This window comes from Plasmodium coatneyi, chromosome 12 (assembly GCF_001680005.1).
Source record: "Plasmodium coatneyi strain Hackeri chromosome 12, complete sequence".
NCBI classification, from domain to species: domain Eukaryota; phylum Apicomplexa; class Aconoidasida; order Haemosporida; family Plasmodiidae; genus Plasmodium; species Plasmodium coatneyi.
The window spans coordinates 1,566,019-1,592,778 of NC_033567.1; the positions used below are offsets into that span (position 1 = coordinate 1,566,019).

Genomic DNA, 26,760 nt, shown 5'->3' on the forward strand with positions numbered 1-26,760 from the left:
TGCAAATGGATAATGCCAAATCGGGGAGGTTTAAAGAGGGTACCAAAAAAATATATGCTTTTGTTTGGAAAAAATGAAGAATTAAAATGTTCTACGAATAATGAAATGGTCGATTGTGGGGGACAAAATGTGCCATGTAGGAAATAGAGAACGCTCGTAAGAGAATTGTCCCCCGTGTGCTCATAATTGTAACAAAAAAAAAAAGGGAGAAATGGCTAACCAAGTGGGCAATTAAATTGTGCACATTTGAAAATATACATGTGCGTGCACATTTACACATTTGCACTTTTGGGGGATGACAAAATGAAGGAATCTTCCCATGGGTGGACAACAATGCCAAAGGGGGGCCACTAAGGTACTACTGCGTAAGGGAGAATGTACAATCGGTACGTGAATATATTGCCGCTTCAACTCACTGAAAGGAGTTGACCTTAGTATGTCTTCAGTCTATCTCGCAAATAAGTATCCTCCGTTGTGAACTTATAATTGTCGTAGATGGAGTTGAAGATATGGGCAGCCTTCACCTTTGCCTTGAGTTTCATGCAAATTAAGAAGGAGCCGGATAATTTTCTATGCAGCGTGTAAATTTCGGACCGGGGGGGTACCAACCTATTGTAAATAATTTTGGGCAACAGCTTATATATCTGCTTAGCAATATCATTATTGGCAAAATCGTACTCTGGATATTTGAAAGGTTCCCCCACTAGGATCACCGATTTGATATGTGAATTTTTCATTTCTTCAATTTCTTTACCTACAAAAAAGTTAAGCTCATAGGAGTAGTGATAAATTTTAGCTTCGTCTTCCTCCACGGATGCTTTAACAAGTCTTAAATAATTATCAACAAATTCATTTTTGTAAGATCTGGTGGCCCCGAAATCGATTAAGCATAACTTGTCCCTTTTTTGGTCATATAAAAAATTGCCCAAATTAGGATCCGTGTTCATAATTTTAAATACAAACAATTCATGTAAACAGAGGTAAAGAATTCTTTGGCCTATGGAATCTCGAATGGCTTGCGGGAACCTCTCTGCGACTTCATCTAGACTTATGCCTTCCACGTAGGAAGTTACTAACACGTGTTTTGTCACATATTCAGTATACACAGAAGGTACATAAAAATATTTGCTATTTTTAAAAATATTTTTAAAAAGGACATAATATTTTGCTTCGTTAATATAATCACACTCACATTTTAATTCCTTCTTAATTTCTCTACACACATTTTCAATATATAAATTTTTTAGTATCAAATTGGTATACTGATTTATGAGTAGAACATTTTTTATGTCACTATCGATAGATTCGTACACACCTGGGTACTGAATTTTCACTGCCACTTTTTTTTTATTTATTATTGCTTTATGGACCTGTCCAATGGATGCACTTGCAAAAGGGACATAATCAAACGAGTCGAATTTTTTTTCATAATCCTTCCCCAACTCTTCTTTTAGAACACTTTTTAATTGGCTCGTGGGCATTACATCCGCTGAATTGCACACTATTTTTAGGGCCTTCCCCAAAATGGGCGACAGATGCTCATCTTGCAAGCTGATCATTTGGCCCAACTTTAGGACTACTCCTCTCATTTTGCTCAACCCGTTTGCCAGAATTTCTGCGTTCTTCTCACTCACGATTGTGTTACGCATACCGCTATTTGTAGCATCACCTCCTCCAAACGCATTGGTTAAACTACTTTTAATGTATTCCACGCTGCTATTCCTTGCAATATCCAACAGAACCTTTCCAAAAACGGTGGCCCTACTGAGAGGCGACACGGGCACTTTGCTGATTCTAAAATTTGTCCTTTCAGATTTATCCCCGCATATTATTTTATTGTTTAAAAGGTTAATGTCGTAATTGAAGTCGTGCTCATCCACCATGTTCCCATGACTTACGCTTTCCGCAGCATTTCTTTCTTCCCCCTCTATATGTATATGTTTATCTTTTTTCGCCTCTGTGGAAGTGAATGTGCTAGTATTATCCACACCTTCGTTCAAATTGTCACTTTTGGTTGCGCTTCCCCAATTGTCCCTTTTTATGCCATCATGCTGCCCCGCAATATCGATATCTTCAAATTTTTCAGCACTGTGGAAAATTTGGGATCTCATTTTATGTAACGTGTTTGCATTATTTGATGTACCAACGGTGGAGAGAAACCTTTTTTGGTCCATCCAGGGGGAGTTATCTGGGGATTTATTCCCAAATGGGGCTGTCAAAAAATGGTAGCCGCTTTGTGCGTGCACATCATTAGTAACTGCCTGGTGGTCACTTTGCTTTTCTTCCTCAATTTGGCCAAGCGAGGTATAATTCGTTCCTGCCCCGTGGTACGTTTCGCTCGTACGTAAGACACCTTCTTCCCGACTGGCAAATTTAAATTTGTGCTTACCACCCACCTGCTGTTCATTCAGAATTTCCCTTTCATCACCATTATATTTGCCCTCTAATTTGCATCTTTTAGTTTGCGCGCCATTTAGCATGTCTTCTTCCCCCCTTAGCAATAAGTCCAGTTTATTTAAATCTATGTTTTTGAACAAGTACTCATTATCCTGTCCTTCCTCATTTTGCGTTCCATCTGCAGGGAAAATGTCTTCAGCATATTCATAGTGCCAAAAACATTTATATGGTAACAAACGTACAATTTTGAAATTATTATAGAGGTAGTAAAATATGTGAGATTCGTTTTCCTTTGCCATTTTTAGCAAACTCATTGCCGCTGGGTTATTATGCAAACGGTCTTCCAGGGTGTTTATCATGTTGGAAAATAAGGTACTTATTTCGTTTTCCACATATATGTCATTTTCCTTGTCATTTATTACGATATGGTACCGATGGGCAGTTCTGTGTAAGTTGAGTGAGTCACCTATGCCATCGCTACGATGTATATTCAGAGTAGCCTCATTGCTTGTACTGACAGTGGCATTCCCATGTGGGTTTTTTTTTTCTGTTCTTTTTTTTTTCTTTTTTCCTTCCACTTGCCTTATTACGTCATCTATTAAACTCTCATTTTTCGTGTTCAGAATGTGCGACCATTTGTATATTTCGAATGGGGTTGTTAAATCGCTACAGGTGTGTTTCTCCCTCACTGGGTTCCGCACCTTACTGGGCTTCTTCAATTCCTCTGGGCCATGTTCACGGCTACTTTTCCTAATTTTAAATTTACTTATTTCGCTATTGCTCATGTAACACCTTCTACAGAGCCAAGGCGCAGAAAAAGGCTTCTCCAATTTTAGTAAGCTTTTCATACTTTAAAATGGTTTTGCTGCAGAGGTTTGGGGGGGAGGCGCGCCTGGCCGTAAATGCCTATGTGCCGCATACTTACAGCAGGGGCACATATACGTGTACTTAAAAACAGTTGTTGCAAGAAAATTTCAGTATTTTTCTTTTATGTTTACATAGTTGTTATAATTTTGGGAGGAATTTTTTCTTTATTTTATTTTATTATTTTTTTTTTTGCTTAGACCCATCCAGAGTTGCAAAATGGTTTGAAAAATAGGGGATGCATAATATCGTAAAATGGATGGGCCCGTGAAATACTTGCTGATGTGTCGAGAGAGAACACAAAAATGGGGAAATTTCTTCAGCGTGCCATCCATCCCATTGTGTACATATAAATGTGAGTACCTCCACCCTTTACCGTTTAGTGTAAGTGTAGTTCCCCCTTCAGTTAAAATAAAGATCGAAAAAGATGGGGAGGAAAAAAAAAAAAAAAAAAAACAGCTTTATTTTGAACACCCATTTGGCTTTTTTTTTTTTTTTTTTGGCATAAGTACGTACTTATCAGTATAGCCACACTTGCTCATTTTTTATTTTACCCTTTCGTCATTATTGTGTTAACCCTTTTTTGCCAACATTTGATCATTCGTTCGTCGCAGTTCCACACACATTTTCCCATTATCCAAAAAATTTACGCAGTACTTCCCCTTACAAAGTTGCACATACGAACAAAGGGGAGAAGGCTATTACGGAAAATAATGCGTTCCCTGTGGGTCTTAAAAAGGGAGGTAGTGAGCGGCTGGCGTGTCCCTATGAGCACAAAAGAAAGGGAACCATAGTTCAAGTTGCTTCAAAATATAAAAAATAAATGGAAGCCGCTTTATCGAATGGCGAACATATCCAGTTGGTGAAGGTTTATCTGGTCAGTGTATTACGTGGAAGGGTGGTGTGCACATAAGTTAGGTTACACACAAAGATGTAAACGTGCAGACGTTACCCTACGAACGCGCCCTCTTACACATACGCTGCGCCCCAGGTGACGACAGATCTTTTAGTAAAACACAAAGAATATGAAAAAATGTGACATTTTTTTCTTATATTTAATTTTTTTCGTTCTAACCACCATCAAATGTTGCCAACCGTTTATAATTCCAAACAACACAAAAATGGTAAACGGTCCTCTTTTGAAGAACTGCTGCAGGAGCAACCGAATTGGTAATAATGAAACAACAAGAAATGACATAAAACGTTGTTATTACACGCCGCTTCGAAAAGAAGAAAGCCAATCCTTTGGCGGGGTGCTCTTAATTTTTGGTGGCTCTACCAATTTGCATTTATGTGTAACATTAATGACGCGCAACTTAGCATCCCCAACGTTTTATAAATAATAATCACATTTATTAAAGTTTTTTTATTTTTTACTCTACTACTTTTTTTTTCCTCCTCCCCGTTTTGCAGTAACAATTTTTGGGAAAAAAAAAAAGAACAGGAAAGTTGTTGTCATAGAATGCACGGAAGCAAGGAAATACGGGAAGCAGCCGTCAAGATATGTGACAGAGAAAAATAAAGTAAACACACCGAAGAAGTTGCAGTTGTACAAGTATAATAAATATCTTAAAAGAAGAACATTACACGTAGAAATTAAGTAATTACGTGTTAGAAGAAACCTTCTTTTGTTTTTCTACCCCCACACCCGTTAGCGCATAATATACGTGTTCCTTTTTTTTCTTCTTCTTCTTCTTCTTTTTAACGATTTGTCATTTCATTTTTCCTCTACGGAAACTCCCTGCATTGTTTATACTAACGTAATAATTTAAAAACATAAACTTATTTTAAGAAAATGCCAACCGTTTTTTTGTAGAAGGGTTAAATTAAATCTGGCTAGATAGGTACAATGGGCACGCATACGTAAAAATTACACTAAATTTTTTTTTTTTTTTTTTTTTTTGTCCTTCAACTGATACGCCTGCGAAAAAATGAAAAAATTAATTTTTCAGCATTTTCCCTGTCCCTTACCCCTTACACACATGTTAACATGTTATGTATATATTACTATACAAATTGTTTGAAACAAACTTAAGCGTAAAGCTGCGTTCTTCCAACTGAAAAAAAGAACAAAACAAAAAAAGCACAAATCGCTAATATCCATGATCGTTTATTTGCGGATGGTAATTCAATTTTTTTTTAAACAAAATTTGAACACGAAAAAAAGAGGAAGTGTACTTTGGCAGTGCTAATTTTTGAATGCAATCTCAGGCCAGCTCCACCCATTAGCAAAAATTAACGGTTGAAATAGTGTCATTTATTTTTCGTTTTAGCTGAATGAAATTTTTCTTTCAAATTTATTTTTTTATTTTTAAACAAAATCTTCTCTTCTTTTTTTTTATTTTTCTTTAGCCTTTTCACATCATCTACTGTGAAATAAAACATTTTTATAAACTGTTTCAATTTTTATCAAAAGAATTACACGTTTATATGTGCCATCCCTATAATTAAAAGGAAAAGGAAGCGTAAGAAAAAAAATATATTTGTAATGTTTTATAGAATTACATTTTTACGTGTTCATTTGAAATTTTTCTCGTTTATGCTTTCTGCTCTATAATATTGTTTCCAATTTTGTTTTTTCCCCTTATATTAGCCTTCCCAAATTTTCTTCGCCATCCATCTGGTTTTTACCTGCCTCGAAATTGTAAATCCTCTCCCCAAAGAAGTTAACACTTTTAAAGGTAACACTTTTTTCTACCACAGTAGATTTATCCAATTCCATCGTCAACACATGTGCTGCTTATTTAAATATACGAGACTTGTATGAGAGCATTTAAAGTTTCCGTTTTTTATACGTTCTCCAATTTGCATATTTGTTTAACCTTCGCATTTGGTTAAACCAACCCTGTGACTCATGACTACATAGTTTTTTCCCTAAGGGGGGGGTGTAAAAAAAGAATAGGATAAGATCGCAGATTTAAATGCTTGTTACATATGTATACGTCTGTACTTATGAACCTTGTGGGTATCTTCTTAGACGCTTAAGCGGACGCACACATATATTCATATATGAATTTAGCTCTCGCCCCTGCTTACGCAAACCGCGTAAAGACTTCCACCGTTTAAACACTTCGTCCAGGAAGTGCTAAAAATGGAACTATCCTTTTTCCACTTGAAAAATTTCTGCTGTTTTTTTCACGTGTACATGGCCAGTGTCCCTTTCTTACGTCTACGACATGCATGTAGCATTCTTCGCAAGGTCATTTTTTGGATCACATTTTATCTTCCTTTTATTTATTTTTTTTTTTTTTTTCTTCACTTTTAGCATCCCGAGCACAATGAGTATGGCAGAATTATTTGAAAAATGCGTGTCCTTCATCAACGGACTTCCCGCAAGTGAAATAATCTCCGTTGAAAATAAATTACTTCTGTACAAATACTTTAAGCAAGGCACAATTGGAAACTGTAACATAGGTGCACCAAGCATGTTTAGGCTCCAGGAAAGAAAAAAATATGAAGCATGGAAATCAATTGAAAATTTGAGCAAGGAGGAAGCAAAGAAGAAGTATGTCGAAACGGTTCAGAATTTGTACCCAGACTGGGAAAAGGAAATATAAAACAAAGGATTTACAAATGTGAACTGAACATATTTTGTACAACATAAGGAGAAATTTATAAAATGTGTGAGCACAAATTTTCGTGTGTAACACGCAGCATCCCACGTTGTGCTGCAAATGTATAGAAGTACTTACAACATGGGAGCAGAACAGCGCAAATTTGTTTATGTATACATTTTCACGAATGCATATTTCTGGCCGTGTTGTTGATGACACGGTATGACGTGCACATTTCTTCTTCTATTTTTTTATTTTTCCCAAAAAATATCAAATGTGTAGAAGAAACTTCTTTTTTATGTACGCGTTTTTGCATTTGCTATTTTTATGCTAAAATGTAGGCATATATGTACGAAAGCATAAGTTCGCGTGTTCGTATAGCTTCATAATTGCATATTTATACATTTATAAGTTTATGCGCTAATATATTCATAAGTTCACATTTTACATACGCATGACACATTTTTTTAAGAAAAAACTGTACAGAACAAAAACTTTGCGCTTATCATAAATGAGCCTATCTTGGAAAGTTAAAAAATGAGGAAATTTTTTTAAAACACTTAAATTTTTATTCATTAAAGTGGTTTAAATGCGCAGCACCTATTTTTTGGCAAAAGGCATTTTTCTCAATTTATGTAAAAAAAAAAAAAAAAAATAATAAATAAATAAAATTCACACATAGTGAAAAATGGGATGGAAAAAATCGTGGCTCCTTTTACATCCCTGTTGCACCACTCCCTTTGCAACCGTTTTGTAATTCACGGGGCCATTTTCTACAGAGTTGTAAAACGGGTACACAGAAATGCGAATATTTGAATATGCGAATATACATAAGGTATGATATACGCAGATATAAGCGGGCCAGATTCGTGTAACGATCTCGCGGGTGTGTAGTGTCGCAAAGTGCGGTAAAAATGGCCAGGTCGATTTAGCCTTGTTCTGATTTTACCTGTACAGATCAACAGAAAGAACAGGACTAGAGGGAATAAAATAACAGATAAATGATCTGTCAATTGAAGGAAAAATAAACCATGCAACAATGTGGTTTTTTTTTTTCACCAAGTGGAATAAAAAGCAAAATATATATTTATTGCACCGAAAAATGGGTTAATAAAAAATAGTGAACCGTTATAAATGTGTATATAAAATCGACAACTCGTTAATTCGTTCATTTGTTACCTCATCGTTTGACACTTTTTTTTTTTTTCATGATAAATGGCAAGAGGATAAAACATGTTAACAACTTTTTTTTGTTAAAAATTGAAAAAAAAAAAAAAAAATTACCAAAAAGTTGCTGTGGACTTACCATACAGGGGTTAACCAAGTGACATACACTTCATCATTTTGCTGTTCTCCATGTGTTATTGCTAAATGTAAAAAAGTGAACAACTCGTGAATATAATATGCGCAGCAATTCGTTAAGAACCTTTTGACAATCATGTTTGAAAAATTAGCATAATATCTTTACATGTCCCCATTTCACGTGTTCGCATGTAATGTGCATACGGGCATATGGTACACACATATGACAGAACAAAACGCAGCATCATAAATGTTGTATGAAAAAAAAAGATGTAGATTTACATTTCGGCGAAAAAAACCACGTAACAACGGATAACGCGAATTTGCTAAATTTTACGAACACATCAAACGATTGTTTTTTCTTCCATTTGCAACTGTAGTAGTGAACTACAGAGATACATGTATTCTGCCAAATGGAAACATGAATACAACACCAAAAAAAAAAAAAAAAAAAAAAAAAAGCCTTTTTTCCTGTTTTGAATTTTAAGCAGAACAGACGTGTTGCATATACATATTTGTATCCCAATAAATGTACAGTTACGTATATGCATAACAAATAAATGGAGATCAACAGAACTGCTCGAAAACAGTCTAGCACATTTTATCGCAAGAATTATTCACGCGTTCTTACAACCCACATTTTTTTTCATATTTGTGGCATACATAAGAGTATTTTCATTCTACGAAAGTTTGCGCAGTTTCTCTCATTTTTATTCCATTTTTATGAAAAAATTTACGCAAAAAATTTATATACATACTTCGTTACATATTTGTTGTGAAAAGTATGCTCCTCATTTTTTAACACTTTTTTTTCTGTAGCCTATTTGCTCTGTTGATGAAGTGATCATTCTATACAACAACTTCAAAAAAAAAAAATGGGAAAATGTGTTTATTACGTATTTTTTCCATTAGAATAATTTTATGCGCGACTTGGAAACTATTTATGTAGAAATGAGTTAAGTGGCTTTATTTTCTTTTGCCCCCAGAAAAGAAGAAGAAGAAGCATTGTTCTGCCCAAACAACAGGGGGGGCGTACATGAAACATAGTCGTGCATATTAAATATATCTATACAACTATTTGGACTAGCTTTTTTGTGGACGTACCTGACATGTTCTGTATAGAAAAAAAAAAAACCTGGACTAATGCCTTGTAAGCGGAAAGAATGTCTTAAAAAATGTATTTCGTAATTTTATGTTCTTTATATGCATTCTTTCTCATATATATGGGTATACATACGGGCATAAGGACATACGTACATAAGCGCATACGTTTAAGTGCCTACATATCTATAAGGTACGTCCTCAGTACATAGGCACATGCGAACGTATGCACTAAAGCGGGGCATACATCCCCTGTACAGGCTTAGATATATTCAGCATACATACTCATAATATACTCAGGAAGGACAACAACACCCCACAGGCCCTGCGATAAACTCTTTATGCTTAAAAGTAAGGACATAACAACATATACCAGTATATGAATAGCTCTAATTTTTTTTTTTTTTATTGCACCTTTTGTAGAATCATTGAAATACCTTTTATTCTTGGCTTTCTGATTTATATTTTCATATAATATATATTTTGTTGCTATATTATGGAAAAAGAAAATATTCTTTCTACCAACTGGATGTTGTTTTTAAAAAAATTTAAACCTATCTGTATGTATATATTTATACATATTAAATTTTTATTTTTGCGATTAGATATATTTTTTGAAAGAATATCATATATTCTTTTCAATTAATATACCCTTTTTGAATTTACCAATTATTACATTTTCATTAGTTAATGTTATTCTATGCTTTTTCTTTCTTTTTTTTTCTTGATCGATCTGGCCTTCCGCCTCAAAAATAGCATAATTACTTTGTTATTAATTTCCCATGATAATTAGATTGGTATTTATGCCACTAGACTGTGTTCTATTTACTCGTTTTCGTGACTTTGTCTGATTATTTTTACATATGTTTGGATGAATTTCGCCAGCATGGGCTCTACTTATTCAGAAGACGTATGTGAACAAGTAGAGAAGAAGACGGCGTTGTGTCCATTCCATAGCATATTTGTTTAGTTACATTTGTACATATATATCTATATGCATACGTTTATTTTCGCATGTGCGTACAATCAGCTAACCAATTGCGCACATACTCGAAGTTGTTGCCTTTTTTTTTTTTTTTTTTTATCCAAGTTGGTGAAACACCCTTATGTACATTAAATTGTGTTACATTTATTTTACAACACTGTGCATTTTGTTTCTTCCTTTTTAAGGATAGAAAATTTTTTAAAAATAAAATGTCAAATGTGAATAATGTTTTTATGCAAAATGACATAAGCACAAATTAACTGTCCTAAGCGGAATCCTATTGTTTTGTTGTTGTTGTTGTTGTTTTTTTTTATAGTACACGTTTTTAAATGTGCGAATAGTTATATTTGTGCCAATATGTATATGCACATAGGAGCATTTATTTGAAAAAAGTACACTTAAAATATTTTCCCAAGTTTGTACCGCGGATATACTACACGGATGTTTATTCATTTGCTTGTACGCGGAAATATACCTATACATATGCGTGCGTACCCTGCGTACGCGTGAACACATTTGGAAAAAAATAAAAAAAACATGTATCCGTACGCATGTGCGCACCTGCACTTATACTTACACTTTCACTTCCTCACCCACATAAGTAGATGACACATGCAACGGGAATATTTATGTACGTCATAGATGCATGTATGTACATACCAATGTAGATTATACGTACACAAGTGTAGAGCGATATCTTTTTTTTTTTTTTTTTTTTTTTTTTTTTTATTCTGCATGTATTTAATAGCGATTCTTTTCCGTCATTTTATTTTATCCTACTTTATTTCACTTTATTATTTTTTTATAAGTGCCTTTAATGTTCTACAAATTCAATAACCATTTTTTAAATTAATTTATGAGTTATGACACCCTTTTTACACTCACCAATTAACACCCTTACGCTTGTAGATAAATCGCGAAAAAAAAAAAAAAAAAAATTTCCCGCAAGAGCGAGCTCGAACTTTCACATGATCCTGTAAACATTGCAATGGATTTATATGATAAAAATACTAAAAAAAGAAAAAGAAACTCCAAACTTATAATATCATCAGGAAATGAAGAAGACGACGTAGATTTGACTGAAAAAAATAAAAAAAACAAATTAATAATCAGCGATGTTGATTTCAAAAATGTACCATGTGAACACAACGACGCGCAAGTAAAAATAGAGTGTGACGCTAAAAATAGATTTGCTCTAAAGGGGCAAAAGGGCCATGCGGAAAATGACCAAGTGGAAGAAATAATCGCCTCGGATGTTAATGATGGTAATTGTAAATTAAAGGCGGAAGAAAAGCAACAATTGGGAAAATACGAACAAGGAGGAAAATTTCCCCTTACAACCGCGGAAATAAAATTAGAGCACGCGGAGGAATTAATTAAAAAATGTGACGACTCGTGTAATAGCAACAACATGCCCGGAAAAAACAAAATGATAATATTACAAAGTGGAAAATTAACCAAATTGGAAAATAAGGGTAACTGTGTGATGAAAGAAGAAGAAGAAAAAAAAAAAAACTCCGCAGACCATCATTCGAACAATAGCATTTACAAAAACATAGAAGAAATACCTGTGATCCACACAACAATGGAAGAATTAGCAAATCCAATTTTATTTTTCGAAAAGTATAATTCCATTGGACTAAAATATGGAGCTATGAAGGTAAAACCACCCAATTTTTTCGAACCACAATTTAACTCGTACTATCTAAATATGAAATTTAATATACGGAAACAAAAAATTAACGAACTGAAGCATGGGAAGGAATTTGTGCACCCCGAGGAGTACTGGTCCTTGTATGATGTGTACAAATATAACCAAATGTTGGAGAAGATGTACCTACCAGAAGAAAAAGCAAGCTTGGAATATATCGAAAAGAAATATTGGGAAATCATAAATAAAGGGAAAGAGCAAGTCGTTTCTATATATGGCGCTGATCTGCCCGTATCCAGAAATCATCCTACGTGCCTATTTCAGAACAACCTAAAAAGGCATGATGACTCCATGAAGAATGACAATGGTAGTGACATGAGCGCTGCGAACCGGAGCAGATGTAGCAGTGTCAAGTGTGGGACATTTGAAACATCGTGCCAGTCCAGTAGCGATCATCTGAAAAGGGGAACAGAAGGGGACAAAGGTTTATTTCATGAGCGTGAGTACAAGGATGAAATGTGTAAGGACGCTACAAACGCGAATGTGTCATCGTGTGTGCATAAATTGAATAATCACATGAGCCTTCCGCTTCCTCTGGGGAATAGCGGTAACGACGGCACTAGTGATTGCCCTAATGGTCCCTGCTCTAATTGCGACATCAGCAATGACAGTACAAACGCCCACCGTAGAAGTGACAATGCAAATATCGAACGGATAGTGAGTGAGCACAAACAGGGTATAACACATGTGCTTAACATTTCAGATGCTGAAAATGTCACTATGGAGCGGGACGGTGCCGATAATAGAGCGCACGAAATAAACACTAGCGAGGATGATATTTATTCCGGCCGCAATCGAAAAACGGACCACGGTGATGAATCAAGGGGTAGTAGGAATGGGATCGACACTGATAGAGGACCCCCCAGTTGTGCAGGTGGTTTAAACGAAATCGCTAGCACTGAAGGAGGTATGCTACAAAGCGTCAGTGATAAAAACGATTGGAGTAAAGGCACCGCCAGTATAGAGGTGAAAAATGGTCATACTAGCAGTCAAACGGATGCAGGAGACGTAAACCCAGATAAAGTGTTTATGCAGCAGAGAGAAAAGTACTGCTCCGAAATAAATAACGTAATTAAAAACATAAATGAAAATTTGAATATAAAATCTCTACCCTTTATAAAAGGATCGATGCTACGAAATGTAGATATATCAATCGAGGGGGTTAATATTCCATGGTTATATGTCGGAACGCTCTTTTCCTCCTTTTGCTGGCACACAGAAGATAATTATTTCGCTTCTATAAATTATCAGCATTGGGGCAAACCTAAAATATGGTACGTCATACCACCTCTATACAGTGACAAGGTCGAAGATGTTATTTATGAATACTTAAAAGGGTGCAGTAGTCAGGATAATGTGCTAACGGAAAGTGCAAAAGGAAAAATGAAAAAAAAGGAGCGCAGAAATTTATTCAATAATTCCGATATAAAAAAAAAACTCAAACAGGAGAGCTCTATTATGCAAATTATCAAAAGCCAGCAAAGGCTTAAAAATTTGCGCATTTCAAAAAATAACCCAAGTTTAACCTCTACGAATCGTATTACCCCTGGAAGTACGAGTCGTTCCAATGCTTTAATGGCTAGCACTAGCGCGACTTCCACTATGATGCCTAGTAACCGCCACAGAAATTGTACCAGCACTAGCAGTAGTACGATCTCGAGCGCTAGCTATAACACATTGGAAGATAATTTAATCCTCATAGATGTGGATATAAATAAAGCACATTTGATATATAGAAAATCATATCTGAATTACAAAACTGTGGATAGAAAACAAATTTATTTTAAAAAAAGAAATCATAAAAATAAAATTTACAAATTGACCATCCAAGTTCCAATTGAGGTTTTCCTCAAAAATAAAATTCCCGTTTATAAAAATATTCAAAGAAAAAATGAATTTATTTTCCTATGGCCTAAAACATTTCATGGAGGTTTTAATTCAGGCTATAACTGTAATGAAGCTTGCAATATTGCCCCTACATTTTGGCTATTTTACGGCCTACAGTCATATTACAATTACAAATATTTCAGAAATACCTGTATATCCATCCACATGATTTTATTTTCAAATTTATTGCATTATGAAGAATATACCTTTAGCCAGCTCAAGCACATCATTTACTGCTTGCGCTATATACTCACTGATGAGTACAAATTTTTCAGGGAAAGTAAAACGTTATTTATAGAGTTCACGCTAAATCGCGATGCCCTATTAAACAATAAGCTTATGAATTATTCAGGCCATTTATCGCTAGATTTGAATAAAATGTACGCGAATTTCGAGTGCCAGAGAAATAAACACTTCTTTTTCCAAAATATTAAGAGTAAATTGGACTTTTTTTACAAGGATTGCGATGGCTGTAATTCCCCCACATTCAACAGTAATATTTTCTACATATATATGTACTTGCGTGATATCCGAATGGCGCGTATAAAACGTACATACATTTGCGCGAATTACAAAGCGACGGAGTTAGGCTCGCATATTTCGCGCGCATTTAAGTGAGGACATAATATCGGAATGAAATTTACGAACGCAATACGATAATGGCAATACGTAAACATCACATGCGTACATCCTATGCGTACGTTGCAATTTAGCGCAATATAGGCGTATAGTATACGATTATGGCGCTCGCGGAGCGGCTGTTCTCACATCTATACGCTAAAGGGGGCTAAAAATGCACTGTACATACAACATATGCGCAGATAATGGGCAGGAAGCATATATATGAGGAGAAAATCATAAAAATAAAATGAGGAGAAAAAATAGCATTGAGCAAAAAACCAAACTGAAAATATAGAATAAAAGCGAAGAACGAAAAAAAAATAAATAATGAAAATTGAAGAGAAAAAATAGAGATAAAGGGAAAATTGAAAGAAAAAAAAAATAACGTGCAATGTAGAAAAAAATAAAGTCAATATAAATATTAAAAAAAGTTAAGATAATATTATATAAAATAAATATTATTGCAACGAAAAAAAAAAACACCTTTTTCTATAAAAAGCGCAAATAATCCATTTATTGATATTGCGTGCAATATTAGCACCGTCCTTCAATATAATAAAATTAATATAATTATAATATAGTAAAAATATATACCCCGTTGTATTTGCGTACACTTCCTATTTTTTTTTTTTTTTTCAGGTTCAATTATATGTCCCCACTCAAATGACATTCTATGTATTCATTGCTCCGAAGAGCACAGTTGCCAATGCAAATTTAAGTAAGTCTATTACTTTTAATTTGCGCATAGTAGCATATTATAATATGAGTGCAATATAAACGCAATGAAATTATATATATGAAGAGGAACCGAGAAAAAATTTATTTATTTTTTATTACTGGCAAATAATAAATTAAAATTCAATGTATTATGTAAAAGAAGTCGACACCTAAAATTACAATATATTTTTATATTTTTTTAATTCTTACAGAGTTGCATTAAAAAGATATACGCTTCTAGAAATGACGAAGATTTTGACCCTCCTAGTTCATTATGCCAATAAAATTGTAAGAATATACATGCCAAAAAAATTAGTAATGTCAATTTTACCTTGACCGAAAAAAAAGTGCACTTTATTTTACGTACTTTGCATGTTTATGGTTCATATTTGCTAAAAGTGGAGCTGAGTGCACATTTTGTAACAATTTCCATACTAAATGCACTTTTTTCATTTTTTTCAAAATTAGGTGCATTTTTCCTATTTTTTTAAGCCATTTTTTCTTTTTTTCAATTTTTGCAGATTTTTTCTAATTTTTTGCAGAATTTTTCTGATTTTGCAATTTTTGCAGATTTTTTCTACTTTTTGTAAATTTTACAATTTTTCCAGTTTTTGAAGATTTTTTCTTATTTTTGTTTATTTTTTTTTTGCATGTGCTTTAGTGCATTTTTATGCATGTTTTTTAAATTTTGGCAATTTTTCGGAAATTTTCCAAATTTTTGCCAATTTTGTTGTTAGCATGTTGTCCCTATATTTTAGGGTTGCTGCAAGTTCGTATTCATTTATAGTCGTGTATGTTATTTTCCCTTCTTATTGTGTAGCCAACTGGTTAATATAATGTTCTTTGTGTGTTGTAGTCCCGTTCTTAATCCGTTGGCAATACTTGTTCCTGTGTTGGCTGTTCCTCGCAAGTTGTGCTTTGCTTGTGAGTTGACTTTAGCTTAATATTAGTTTTACATTCATTATATTTTAGTTTCATTTTTATTTCTTCTATGTTTGATGACAATTTGATAATTATATTTTCATCTGTGCAGTTCCATTTTGACCAAAAAATTTCAATGCAGTATGTTAACAGTGTGTAAATATGCCTTTTGTATATTGTATTTGTACATTGTTTCAAGTTACTAGCTGATGCGCTTTTATTTCTTTACCACTCTTTTGATAATATTTTGTTCTCCTATTTTGTTGTTGTTTTTTGTAGACCCATGTGTTCAGTTGAGTTATTTCTTTGAGCTTACTGAATTTTGCATTACCACTTCATGTGTACTTGTTTCACTGAATTACGATGATGTCTCAAATCGTCAACTTTTTTGCATTCCTTCTTTTCCAATTGTAGCATTCATTTGGATAGTAGTTTTTGTCATGTTTTTCTGATTTTTTATTAATTGCTTGTATTGATAATATATGTACGTATTTGATTTTTGTTGTCATGACCTATTTGCATGATGAGGACACACAAGTAGGACCCCCTTGGTGTTGTGTGTTTAATGTATGTGTGTGTGTGGACATGTGTGCGCGTATGTATTTTATAATTTGCCGTTGTACGCGCATGTACACACACACACACATACATTGCTTTTAGTTTTGTTTCCATATTTGTCCCTACCTTTGTTTTAACGATTACCTCATGTGATTCCTGCCCGTTTTTTATTTTGCTTGTCATGCTTATAGAAATCGAACGATGAGAAGGACGTACAATTTGAAGACATACCCGATTACAATTCTTTGAAAATTTTTGAAGACAAGAACTCAATTAAACTCTATAACTTAATTCGAGAAAACAAAAGAAAAGATCAGGAAAAAAGATCCAAAACGACAAATTATAAAGACCTAGAAAATTACTGCTTCGAAAAATTGAACAGCGTCAACAAAGAGAAGAACAAGAAGGAAAAAGCAAACAGTGAAATGAATATTGTGTTGGATGATTACTACACAAGTTCAAATCATTTTAAGACAAAATTGACCTTGAAGTACTTTCTTCTAACATACGAAGAAGAGATGGAAGACAACCCTTTGAAAATTTTACCAAAACTTTTAATTTAATTAATAATTTGATTTGTTTTAATTATTTTGTTTTAATTTCATAAAAAGAATATTATTTGTAATTTTGCCATTTAATGATGATGAAATGTGCAATTGATGATAAAAAAAAATATATGTTCCAAGTTTGGGCATATACGTATGTATGCACATAAATACATACGTGTGTATATATACTTTTTCTGGTAATAAAATATAAAATTTCCGGAAAATCAAGACAGTATATGTGCACATAAATATATCCAAAACTTCTCCAACAAATATATTGTTTTAGAATTATGGAACACGCAAATTTGTATTTAATTAATTTTTTAGTATGTATGTCTCCTTGATGTATTACCATATTTTTTTGTTTAATAAATAATAATTGATATATTTTTATTATAAAATAGCTAGCTAGCTAGTTCCCTGTTTTTTTTTTTTTTTTTTTTTTTTTCACACAGCTAGCCAAGGTAATATTTTATAGTAATATATATTATTTTATTTCAACGCATAATTTGTAATTCACTTACGACATTTTGATTGATGTATTTGTTTACGTTATGTTTTTATATATATTGTTTTTAATTGATGTATTTTTTTTTACATTGAAAAATATAAGCCTAAATTTGTAGTTATAGCTTGTATATAGTTATGGCTTATACAAGCTCAAACTTTTTTTTTATTTTTATTTATTTCTAACACACATTCGTAAAGAGATATGTAACTTTCAAATTATTCGAGTTAAATAATTAACCCTATGTATTTTTCTTCGTACATCCAAGAATATTAAAGACCATAACCAATAAAGGGGAAAACAAGAATTGTTATATACGTATCGTGATATACACGAAGCTGTAATATATTTTTGTAAATAACTCTTAGTAAAAGAATATTTTACTGTTAGCAAAACATTGAGTAATGATGAACTTTTTTTTTTTTTTTTTTTTTTTGTGGAAAAATTATATTTTGTAAAGCTAGGTGCATTAAGCGTTACGTAGCAGTAAAATGTGTAGTAAAAAAAAAATAAAGGAACTTAAAAATAACTTGTTATTTCAGTGATTTTTTAATGTGTATGAAAACATGGCAGAATAAGTTATATGAATGATGCAACCTTTGGTTTAAGCGCACGTTGGAATTTTTCAAATAAATAAAAAAAAATTATAATATAGTGCCCCGTTTATATAGGTGCTCTGCATGCATAGAATGATCCTAAAATTTTGCTTCCTTGTCTAACAAAATAAATAAATAAAAAATAGACACAAAACAAAGTAATAAAACTGCGCATACCTTGAGCAGAGTATTTTTCCAACGTAGTAATGAATTCCGGAATTTTTTATACTTAATTTTCCGGCTAGGCAATATCTATTAGCTCCATGGGAACTTATGAACCCGGCGTATAAGAATGTATATGCACGCAAAATGCGATTGTGCTCACTTCTTAAATTATTTTAAAAAAACAAATATGTTTGTGGGCTATGTACGCGGTGAATTATGTTGAAAAACAAGTTGCTAAATGTGCTACGAATTTTGCACCCTGTTTCGGTTCCCCTTACGGTACCGATTCGTAGACTACTCACATAGGTTTTGTTCGTGATTAGCATTCTGTAATGGTAAAAAGAGGAGGAAAACGTTTGCAACAAGATAAAAATTATTCAAAATGAAACGTGAAAAAAAAGCCGAAGCTAATACCTTCTTAAATAAGAAAAATTCAGAAGTAGAATTTTTTACGCCCAAGTCAAATTTGGCCCATGAGTGTGTAAGTAGAAACGTAGCATTCGACAATTTACACCAATATGTCAATACGAATGTTACAGAAGATCAGCTGAAAAAACGAAAGGGACATTCGAAAAGTTCTGCCCCTGCTGTGAAAAGGAAAAATGTCCCCTCAAAGGAAAAGCAAAAGGAGTGCTCAATTTTAAATTATATAACCGGATTTAGCAATACGAAAAAGATTTTCCTTAAAAACGCCAATGCAGATGGTGATAAAAGGAAAGGAGTTATCCCCCCGAAAGACGGCACAATTAAGAAGATAAAGGAAAAGATATCAGGTGTAAAAAAGAATAAAAGTTCCAAGAAAAGAATTTTTTCCGAAAGTTCAACAAACATATTGAGGTACTTTAAAAATGTCCATGTAAATAACAAAGAAAAAACGGAACGTACTACCAATTGTGGTACAGAGAAAAATGCACAAAATAGTTTAGACGATAAAGCTGTTAGAGATGCTAACAGCAAGTTTTATGCCCATGGAAATGGTGAGAATCATGCTAATGTACATGACGATATTTATTACGGCGAAAATAATGTGCACTCAGAAGTGTGGGGGGACCGAAAAAGGGTTAGGAGTGTAAATTACGAGAACAAAAGTTTAAGTGAAGGAAAAGTGCAACATGAATATGTTCAAAATAATTCCAAATTTGATTGTAACTACGAGGAATATTTGCAATCTACTTATTTATATTGTAAGAAACATTTCCTGTATCGTAAAATGGAATTCTTCAGCAAGTATTTGTTTTACCGTGAAAAGAGCATAAAAAATTTTATTTTCCTAATTGAAGCCCTATTTCTAAGAAAAAAATACATAGATGTGTTGGACATGCTGCAGCATTATAAGCGTTTGTGGATATTTTCTTACAAAGGTGTAAGGACAAAGCGAGGAACGGAAAAAAAGAACAATGCGCGGAAGAAAATCGAAACGGGGGACATATCAACGAAGGGAAATAATTCTAAATGTGGAAAAGATTACACTAAATTTATTTCTCATAAATACAGAAGGAGTACATTTCTTAAGTTAGCTGTGCAAAATGGCCCAACACCCCCTACTGGGGAAATTAATGACGTGGAGCATAATAACATTTGCAATATTGAACACAGCCAAGTACAAAAATTTAAAAGAAAAAAAAGGAACGAGAAAATGCATACACATAAAATGTGTACCATGGAATTGCTTTGTAAGCGTAAAAATATTTATGAAGTAAATAATTCCAATGGATTCATCACAAGCGGGGGAAAAACATGTAAAAGGAAAGCGTGCAACAAAATATACTGCATATGCTATGTCGCCTTTGTAAAAATTATGTCTCTCATCAGAATGCAAAATCAGAACTGCTTAAACAAATGCGTGAATTTTATACAAAAGATAAGTAAGAAATGTTTGCTAAATAAGAATGGTCATTATTTGACCCATGCAGTTATTCACTTGTACGAATTAGCAGGTTTGTATAATTACGCTCTGAAATATTCAATGCTGCTATTTTTGAAGTGCCCTGTGTATCCCCAAATTATTCTGAAGCTCTTCAGTTTTTCCATACTAAGCTTAAAAGATGAAATTTATTTAATTCTACTAGCCAAGTATTGTAAGTGCATTTCCTGGATGAAATATTTCCTCCTCTTCATTTTGTACTCGGTGAATTACCAGTTTCGAAATAATAAGACCGTTAGCAATTTTCTCCTCCTCCTTGATGGTGTCACAAAGGGGAGAACAAACATTGCCAAAAGGGGGAAAACAAACAATGTGGCAGGAAAAAGTGACCACAACGAAATGGAAGGAAAAATTAAACATAAGAAGTGGATTCAAAGTAGAAAAGTCTCCATGGAGCGGATTTGCCAACTTACCTGTGACAGCGAAAGGAACGATAGGGGTAAATATATTGAAGAGAGCGAACACCAAAAGGGTGAGGGAAGAAAATACGTTAACATCCCACAATATTTACAAAAGCACTCGAGTAAACAAAACATGCACCAATATGACCTTAACAGCAATGCACACATTTGCAGAAAAATTACATTGTACAACTCTTTATATAGCAAAGTGACACTGTACGATGCATATGTGTACATTGCGCAAAATAAATTTTCAGATTATTTTCCAAAAATTTTCCTATATTCCAAATTACACATAATAATAAATATCAAAAGAAGTTTTTATGAACAAAATTATCCCATGTGTTATAGTTTATGCAAACTGCTACTGATGGATCACATGTATGACTCATCAGTGGTAGCATTTTTTGTTAACTCTGCATATTTATTAAAAAAAGTTAGCGCTATAAAACGATTGGCTCAAGAATTAAAAACAAACAACCGAAGAATTTATTTTCTCTTTTGCAATGCAGCTTTGTTGTTACATTTTAAACAAATCGAACGATCTATTCAAATATATAAATATATTGTGGACTCATATCAGAACATTTTTTCTGATCTCTATTTTTATTCCTTGTTTAATTTAATATATACTCTACAATTGACGCAGAAAGCGCACCAAATTGTTATTTTTTGTAAAAATTTAAATAAGTTATTTTTTAATAATATACATTCTTATATATTACTATCATATTACTATTTTGTAAATGACATTCCAACCAAGTGTTACGCCTCCCTTAGGAGAGCTCATCAAATATATCGATATCACCCTGATACGTTTTATCTCCTTTCTTTACTCGCGCTACAGGCTAAAAGGTAAGAAAGTGAATATATATATATATATAGGTGCGCTCCTTTAGATCATGTCTTCATCCCCAATTTGCACACACAAATGTGTATACACTTTTGTGCTGAGTGCGAATTGCGCATGGAGGGGTAGGCACACAGTAGCATCGCAATTAAAGGGAGTATACCCTGCATGTAAATTGTTCTTCCTCGGTGATGTGCCATAGTTTAACATATATGTGGTGTGTAATGATGAGGAGATTCAATTTATGGGCGAAAATGGCAATCTGACTTTAAGGCGTGTTTGTCTTACACTCCCCCTTATCAAATATAGCAAACAAACAACGCGCAAATGAACAACACATGAGTCTTCGCATAGGCGCATACGCTTGAACTCATGTGCCTATGTCGTTTCGATAATATGTTTATTTATAAACACTTAAACGCAAAAATGTTTACCCGCCATTTTGCTTGTGCGTATCCATATCTGCCCACCAGTGACAATGCATAAGAAACATACCTCTTCCCATTAGGTACGAAGAATACTGCGCCTTTAGCGAACTAGCTCTTTTTTTCAGTTTAAGGAACCGAAATCTCAGAAACTATGTTTTTTCCAACATTTATGGAAAGCAACATAAGCACGTTCCATCTCATTTGTTAAGCTACCATTTGGAGATAATTGATCCCGACAGAAGCACGACTTTGAGCATCCCCAATTTAAGCTCCCTCTTGAATTACGTGTACTTTGAGGGGTTAATGAAATCTTACATTATACTTCACTTTTGTTCGGCGAAAAGGTATGCAGAAAGATAACTGGAGTGAGTAGGTTTGCACAATTTTTTCCGCGTTGGCTTCGTTGGAAAGAGGCTACACGCGTGTGTATGGGGGTGCACACACAAATGAATTTTTTCATGTATAAATACCATAATATAATGCCCAATCGAGTTGAAATTACTACAAAGAAACTACATCGATGTTTCATCCAAAAAAATTGGAAAAAAAAACGCTTTCTTTTTTAGGTCCCATATAAACTATCTCATGTTGAGTAAAAATCTGGGCATCATTGCTGCACAATTTTTCCCAGAGAATTTAAGCTTATTACATAGTAAGGGGAAAAAGCCAATAGTGTAAAATGAAAAGAGTAAAACGAATTGCTTTGCAAATGGCAGTCCTATGTACATCACCATTTTTATCGCTAACTTTCTATGTTTAGTTTTGAAATATATCGATGACGTTAGACGAAGGGAGAAGATGGAAAAAAGAAAAAAAGCCCAAATTTTGCATTAATGACGTTTCCTAGGAGAAAGGCACAGGGAGAATTTCCCCCATTGCGTAATTTTAAAATGAAGTTCATACATATACGCACATACATGTGCGTATCTAGCTGCATGCTTTCACTCTCACCGTTTGGCTAGCCATCTATGATGCACTTTTGGAGTGTTTTAGCTACCCACCCAAGAACCTCGCAGGATACGTAGCTGTAGCTTTTTTCACCCCATCCGTGAGGTGTTACTCTGCCCCGACATGTAAAATGTAAGTCTGTATGCACATATGCATATCTATATATATGTGTGTGTGTATGTGCTCTTATATATATACGTTTACGTGCATGCATATGGACAAACGGGCCAAGCTCTAGGCTTATTTGCACTTTTTAGTAATTTTTTGTTTTCACGACTTGTCGATTTACCTGCATAATGCGCATATAACCATTTGTTTATGAGCACATGCCAGCCATTTTGTCCCCCACGACGTGCAGTCAACTCTCTTACACCGTTACTTGCCCACATGCACGGGTGCACTTCACTCTTGTGAGAGGTTCATCCGGAATGGCAAGACATCAAATGCGATTCAGTCATAATATGGAAGTAGCCAATGCATGCACTGCTATGCTAGCACGAGAAACAGAAAAATACATATATGAAAAAATAAAATACATCCCTATGGCTGACCATGTCGGGGAGTTTCGAAATAACCGCTGCTAAAAGAAACGATTGCACATAAATGACGTTTCGTGTATTTTTTTCTATACCACTTTTTTTTTTTTTTTTTTTTCGGCGCAATGGAACGGCACCGAACTTCTACGGCAGCACTAAATTTTTCTGTAGGTATAAATTTGTAGAAATAAAAAATTGGTGAGCTCTACACATTTTATATCACACAAAAAAAGGGTAATTGCAATATAGGAAATATTCTACCCTGTTTAATAGACTTTAAAAGGGATTATTTTATTATTATTTTTTTTTCCCCATTTCCACCGCATGTATTCACTGTAACAACACCGAAATTATTTTCACAGGTGCATTTGCGCATGTAAAGCAAAACGCAGAAAGGCGTGCATCACACTTCGTGCATGCGGTGTGTAATAAAGGTTTTTTCGGCTCTACATGCATTATTCATCACTATATATTGAGTTGGTTCCGCTTACGAAACTCTCTTCGACCGCTGTACTTTGCTTCTTCCCAAAATGAATATCATTGAATCGAATAGGGAAAAGGAGAGGATAAGCCTGCACAGCCATATTAGTGGCTTGGGGCTAGATGCGGACGGGTTCGTGCAGGACTTGAACTTTGAGCAGAAAAAAAGGAAAGGCGGCAAAGTGGGCGTCAACGGGTTCATGAATGGGCATCCAAATGGGGTAACAAATGGGCATCCGAATGGGGTAACAAATGAGCAGGCAAACCCGGATGACGCATTATGTAACGAATTCACAGGTAACGGAATGGAAGAAGAGCAGGGAATGAAGGCAAACAGTGAACTTAATGGGTATGTGCACACAAATGGGGAGTGCACTCATCCCCAGGAAGAAAGCGACGATGAAGTATATCGAAACTTCTACAACTGCAAAGGAATGATTGGACAAAAGAAAGCGAGAGAAGCCGCAGGAATATTTATCAATCTAATTAAGGAAAAAAATATATGCAAATGTTTGCTCTTAGCAGGCCCCAGTGGAAGCGGAAAAACAGCCATAGCAATAGCTATAAGTAAGGAAATTAGTGAAGATTCCATCCCTTTTTGCATCTTCAATGCATCTCAGGTATATTCTTGTGAAGTAAAAAAAACAGAAATATTAACTCAATATATAAGGAAAAGTATCGGCGTAAAAATAAAAGAAATAAAAGAAGTGTTTGAGGGTGAAGTCATAAACATAGAACCATTTTACGATGATACATACGAAGAAAAAAAAATTTCCTATGTACATATTACCTTGAAGACTTTGAAGGAACAAAAAAAAATAAAAATTCATTCATCTATATATGATAATATTGTCAAAGAGAAAATTCAAGAAAAAGATATTATATACATTGAATCACACAGCGGGTTAGTTAAACGGGTAGGGAAATGCAGCTTATACCAAGATATGTTTGATATCGAGACGGACACGTTTGTTGACTTACCTAAAGGAAATGTGCATAAGAAAAAAAATATCATTCAGAATGTTACCCTCTACGATTTAGATATATCTAATGTGCAGCCAAAGGATAATATTCTCAATTTTTTGCAAAACTCTAAATCTAAGAAAACCGAAATTACCGATAAACTGAGAAATGAAATTAACAAAATTGTTTATAAATATGTCGACCAGGGGATAGCTCAAATTATACCGGGAGTCCTCTTCATTGACGAGGTGCCAATTTTTTCACTCCAAAAGATGAAGTGAAATGAAGTGCAACAAAATAACGAAAAACAAATTAAAATGACCTAATGTGTGCTGCGAAAAGGATACACACTCCGTCCCCTTCGAATTAATTTGCACATTCTGCCTTTTGTGAAATACGCTGCTTGAAAAAAAAAAAAAAAAAAAAAAAAAAACCTTAGGGCAATCCCCTCACCCGCAGGCGAATCCTAGTTGCATTCCTCATTCGTTCGTTTTCAATTCCGCAGGTGCATATGCTAGACATTGAGTGCTTCACATACTTGAACCGAACTTTGGAATCCAACTTGGCCCCCATAGTCATTTTGGCCACAAATCGAGGAATATGCAACATAAAAGGTGTCCTTTCTATTTCTTTAACGGCTAACCATACTGAAGCATGCATACAAGCACATGCCTGAATGTACACGTATGTTCGTTCTCATTCACTTACACAATCACCTGCAAATACGCCCCACTCAGGTACGAACATTATATCTGCCCACGGAATCCCAGTTGACTTACTCGATCGAATCATAATTGTTAAAACCATGTTGTACAATAAAGACGAAATACTGCAGGTATGCAAAGGTGGAAACTGGCTCGACGTGTAAACCCACATACATATGTGCACTACCTATGCGTGTGCATTGTGCCGTCGAGGAACCTGCAAACTAGGCATTCCGCTCCCTTTCACAAAACCTCTTCTCATTTTTTCATTCCCACTGTTCGCATCTTTTCTCTTGCATCCCATCCTCTAAGGTTCTAAAACTGAGGTGCAAATTTGAGAAAATAAAAATCGAAAACGAAGCCTTACATTACTTGGCAGACATAGGTAAATGAAACAAATTAAGAGAAAATGCAGTTATGTATGTGGGTGTGGGGTGCACTTTGTTGTTTTCATTGCGCCCTGTTGACTTTGCTATGTGCACCCTTCCGTGTTTAGTTTTTTGTGAATGTATTTATTTTTTTACAATTTTTCCATCCCATTTTTTCCCCCTGTTCAGGCATCCAGTGTTCCCTAAGATATGCCATTCAACTTTTAACCCCAGCGAAAATATTATCCAAAAGAAAAGGGAAAAAAAGGATAAATAAAAGCATCATAGAAATTGTTTCGTCCATTTTTTTTGACACAAAAAGATCCACGCAGCTTCTCTTGGACGACAAAAATAAATATTTGTACTAGATTGCTACGTGAATATAATAAGCACCACTTGTATTTAAGTCGTACATTAAAAAAAAAGGGACGAAAAAAATATTTGACCAATTTCGTTAGTTGCGGAGCAGAGCTTATCTAGAACGGCGATGTGCGCACGCGAATTCTTATGCTTATCTAGCTTTGTACACTAACAAGTGTTGTCATAAATGTGCATTTACGTGTGTATTTTCCTTCCGCAGTTCACCCTATGCAACCACGCACGTTCCTTGTTTTGATAAATTTACCCTTACAACTCGCAAAGGAAAAAAAAAAAATCCAAATAAGGGATACTTTTTACATGTCAATTTTGTTTCATTTTGTTATATAATTAAATGTGCCAAAA

At 34.2% G+C, this 26,760-nt stretch overlaps 6 protein-coding genes across 6 annotated transcripts; 5 read left to right on the forward strand and 1 right to left on the reverse strand.

Annotated features, from left to right (window-relative positions):
- Positions 1-431: 431 nt before the first annotated feature.
- PCOAH_00040180 (ABC transporter) lies at positions 432-3,245 on the reverse strand (the record flags this gene model as incomplete). The annotated part of the gene is made up of 1 exon (XM_020060806.1): positions 432-3,245. The coding sequence occupies one exon, from the start codon at positions 3,243-3,245 to the stop codon at positions 432-434; it is 2,814 nt and encodes a 937-aa protein (XP_019916936.1).
- Positions 3,246-3,846: 601 nt separating this feature from the next.
- On the forward strand, positions 3,847-5,055 carry PCOAH_00040190 (50S ribosomal protein L33; the record flags this gene model as incomplete). Its single annotated transcript, XM_020060807.1, has 2 exons — positions 3,847-4,431; positions 4,675-5,055. 2 exons carry the CDS (start codon positions 4,287-4,289, stop codon positions 4,863-4,865), a joined length of 336 nt encoding a protein of 111 aa, XP_019916635.1.
- Positions 5,056-6,539: 1,484 nt separating this feature from the next.
- PCOAH_00040200 (Acyl CoA binding protein) lies at positions 6,540-6,818 on the forward strand (the record flags this gene model as incomplete). The annotated part of the gene is made up of 1 exon (XM_020060808.1): positions 6,540-6,818. One exon carries the CDS (start codon positions 6,540-6,542, stop codon positions 6,816-6,818), a length of 279 nt encoding a protein of 92 aa, XP_019916854.1.
- Positions 6,819-11,191: 4,373 nt separating this feature from the next.
- On the forward strand, positions 11,192-17,181 carry PCOAH_00040210 (Uncharacterized protein; the record flags this gene model as incomplete). The annotated part of the gene is made up of 4 exons (XM_020060809.1): positions 11,192-14,294; positions 15,062-15,140; positions 15,352-15,427; positions 16,810-17,181. 4 exons carry the CDS (start codon positions 11,192-11,194, stop codon positions 17,179-17,181), a joined length of 3,630 nt encoding a protein of 1,209 aa, XP_019916104.1.
- A 1,636-nt stretch (positions 17,182-18,817) lies between these two features.
- PCOAH_00040220 (Uncharacterized protein) lies at positions 18,818-22,872 on the forward strand (the record flags this gene model as incomplete). Its single annotated transcript, XM_020060810.1, has 4 exons — positions 18,818-21,615; positions 22,119-22,382; positions 22,605-22,690; positions 22,799-22,872. The coding sequence occupies 4 exons, from the start codon at positions 18,818-18,820 to the stop codon at positions 22,870-22,872; spliced, it is 3,222 nt and encodes a 1,073-aa protein (XP_019916264.1).
- A 1,180-nt stretch (positions 22,873-24,052) lies between these two features.
- On the forward strand, positions 24,053-26,405 carry PCOAH_00040230 (RuvB-like helicase; the record flags this gene model as incomplete). The annotated part of the gene is made up of 5 exons (XM_020060811.1): positions 24,053-25,213; positions 25,471-25,579; positions 25,703-25,800; positions 25,982-26,054; positions 26,227-26,405. 5 exons carry the CDS (start codon positions 24,053-24,055, stop codon positions 26,403-26,405), a joined length of 1,620 nt encoding a protein of 539 aa, XP_019916551.1.
- Positions 26,406-26,760: the final 355 nt, after the last annotated feature.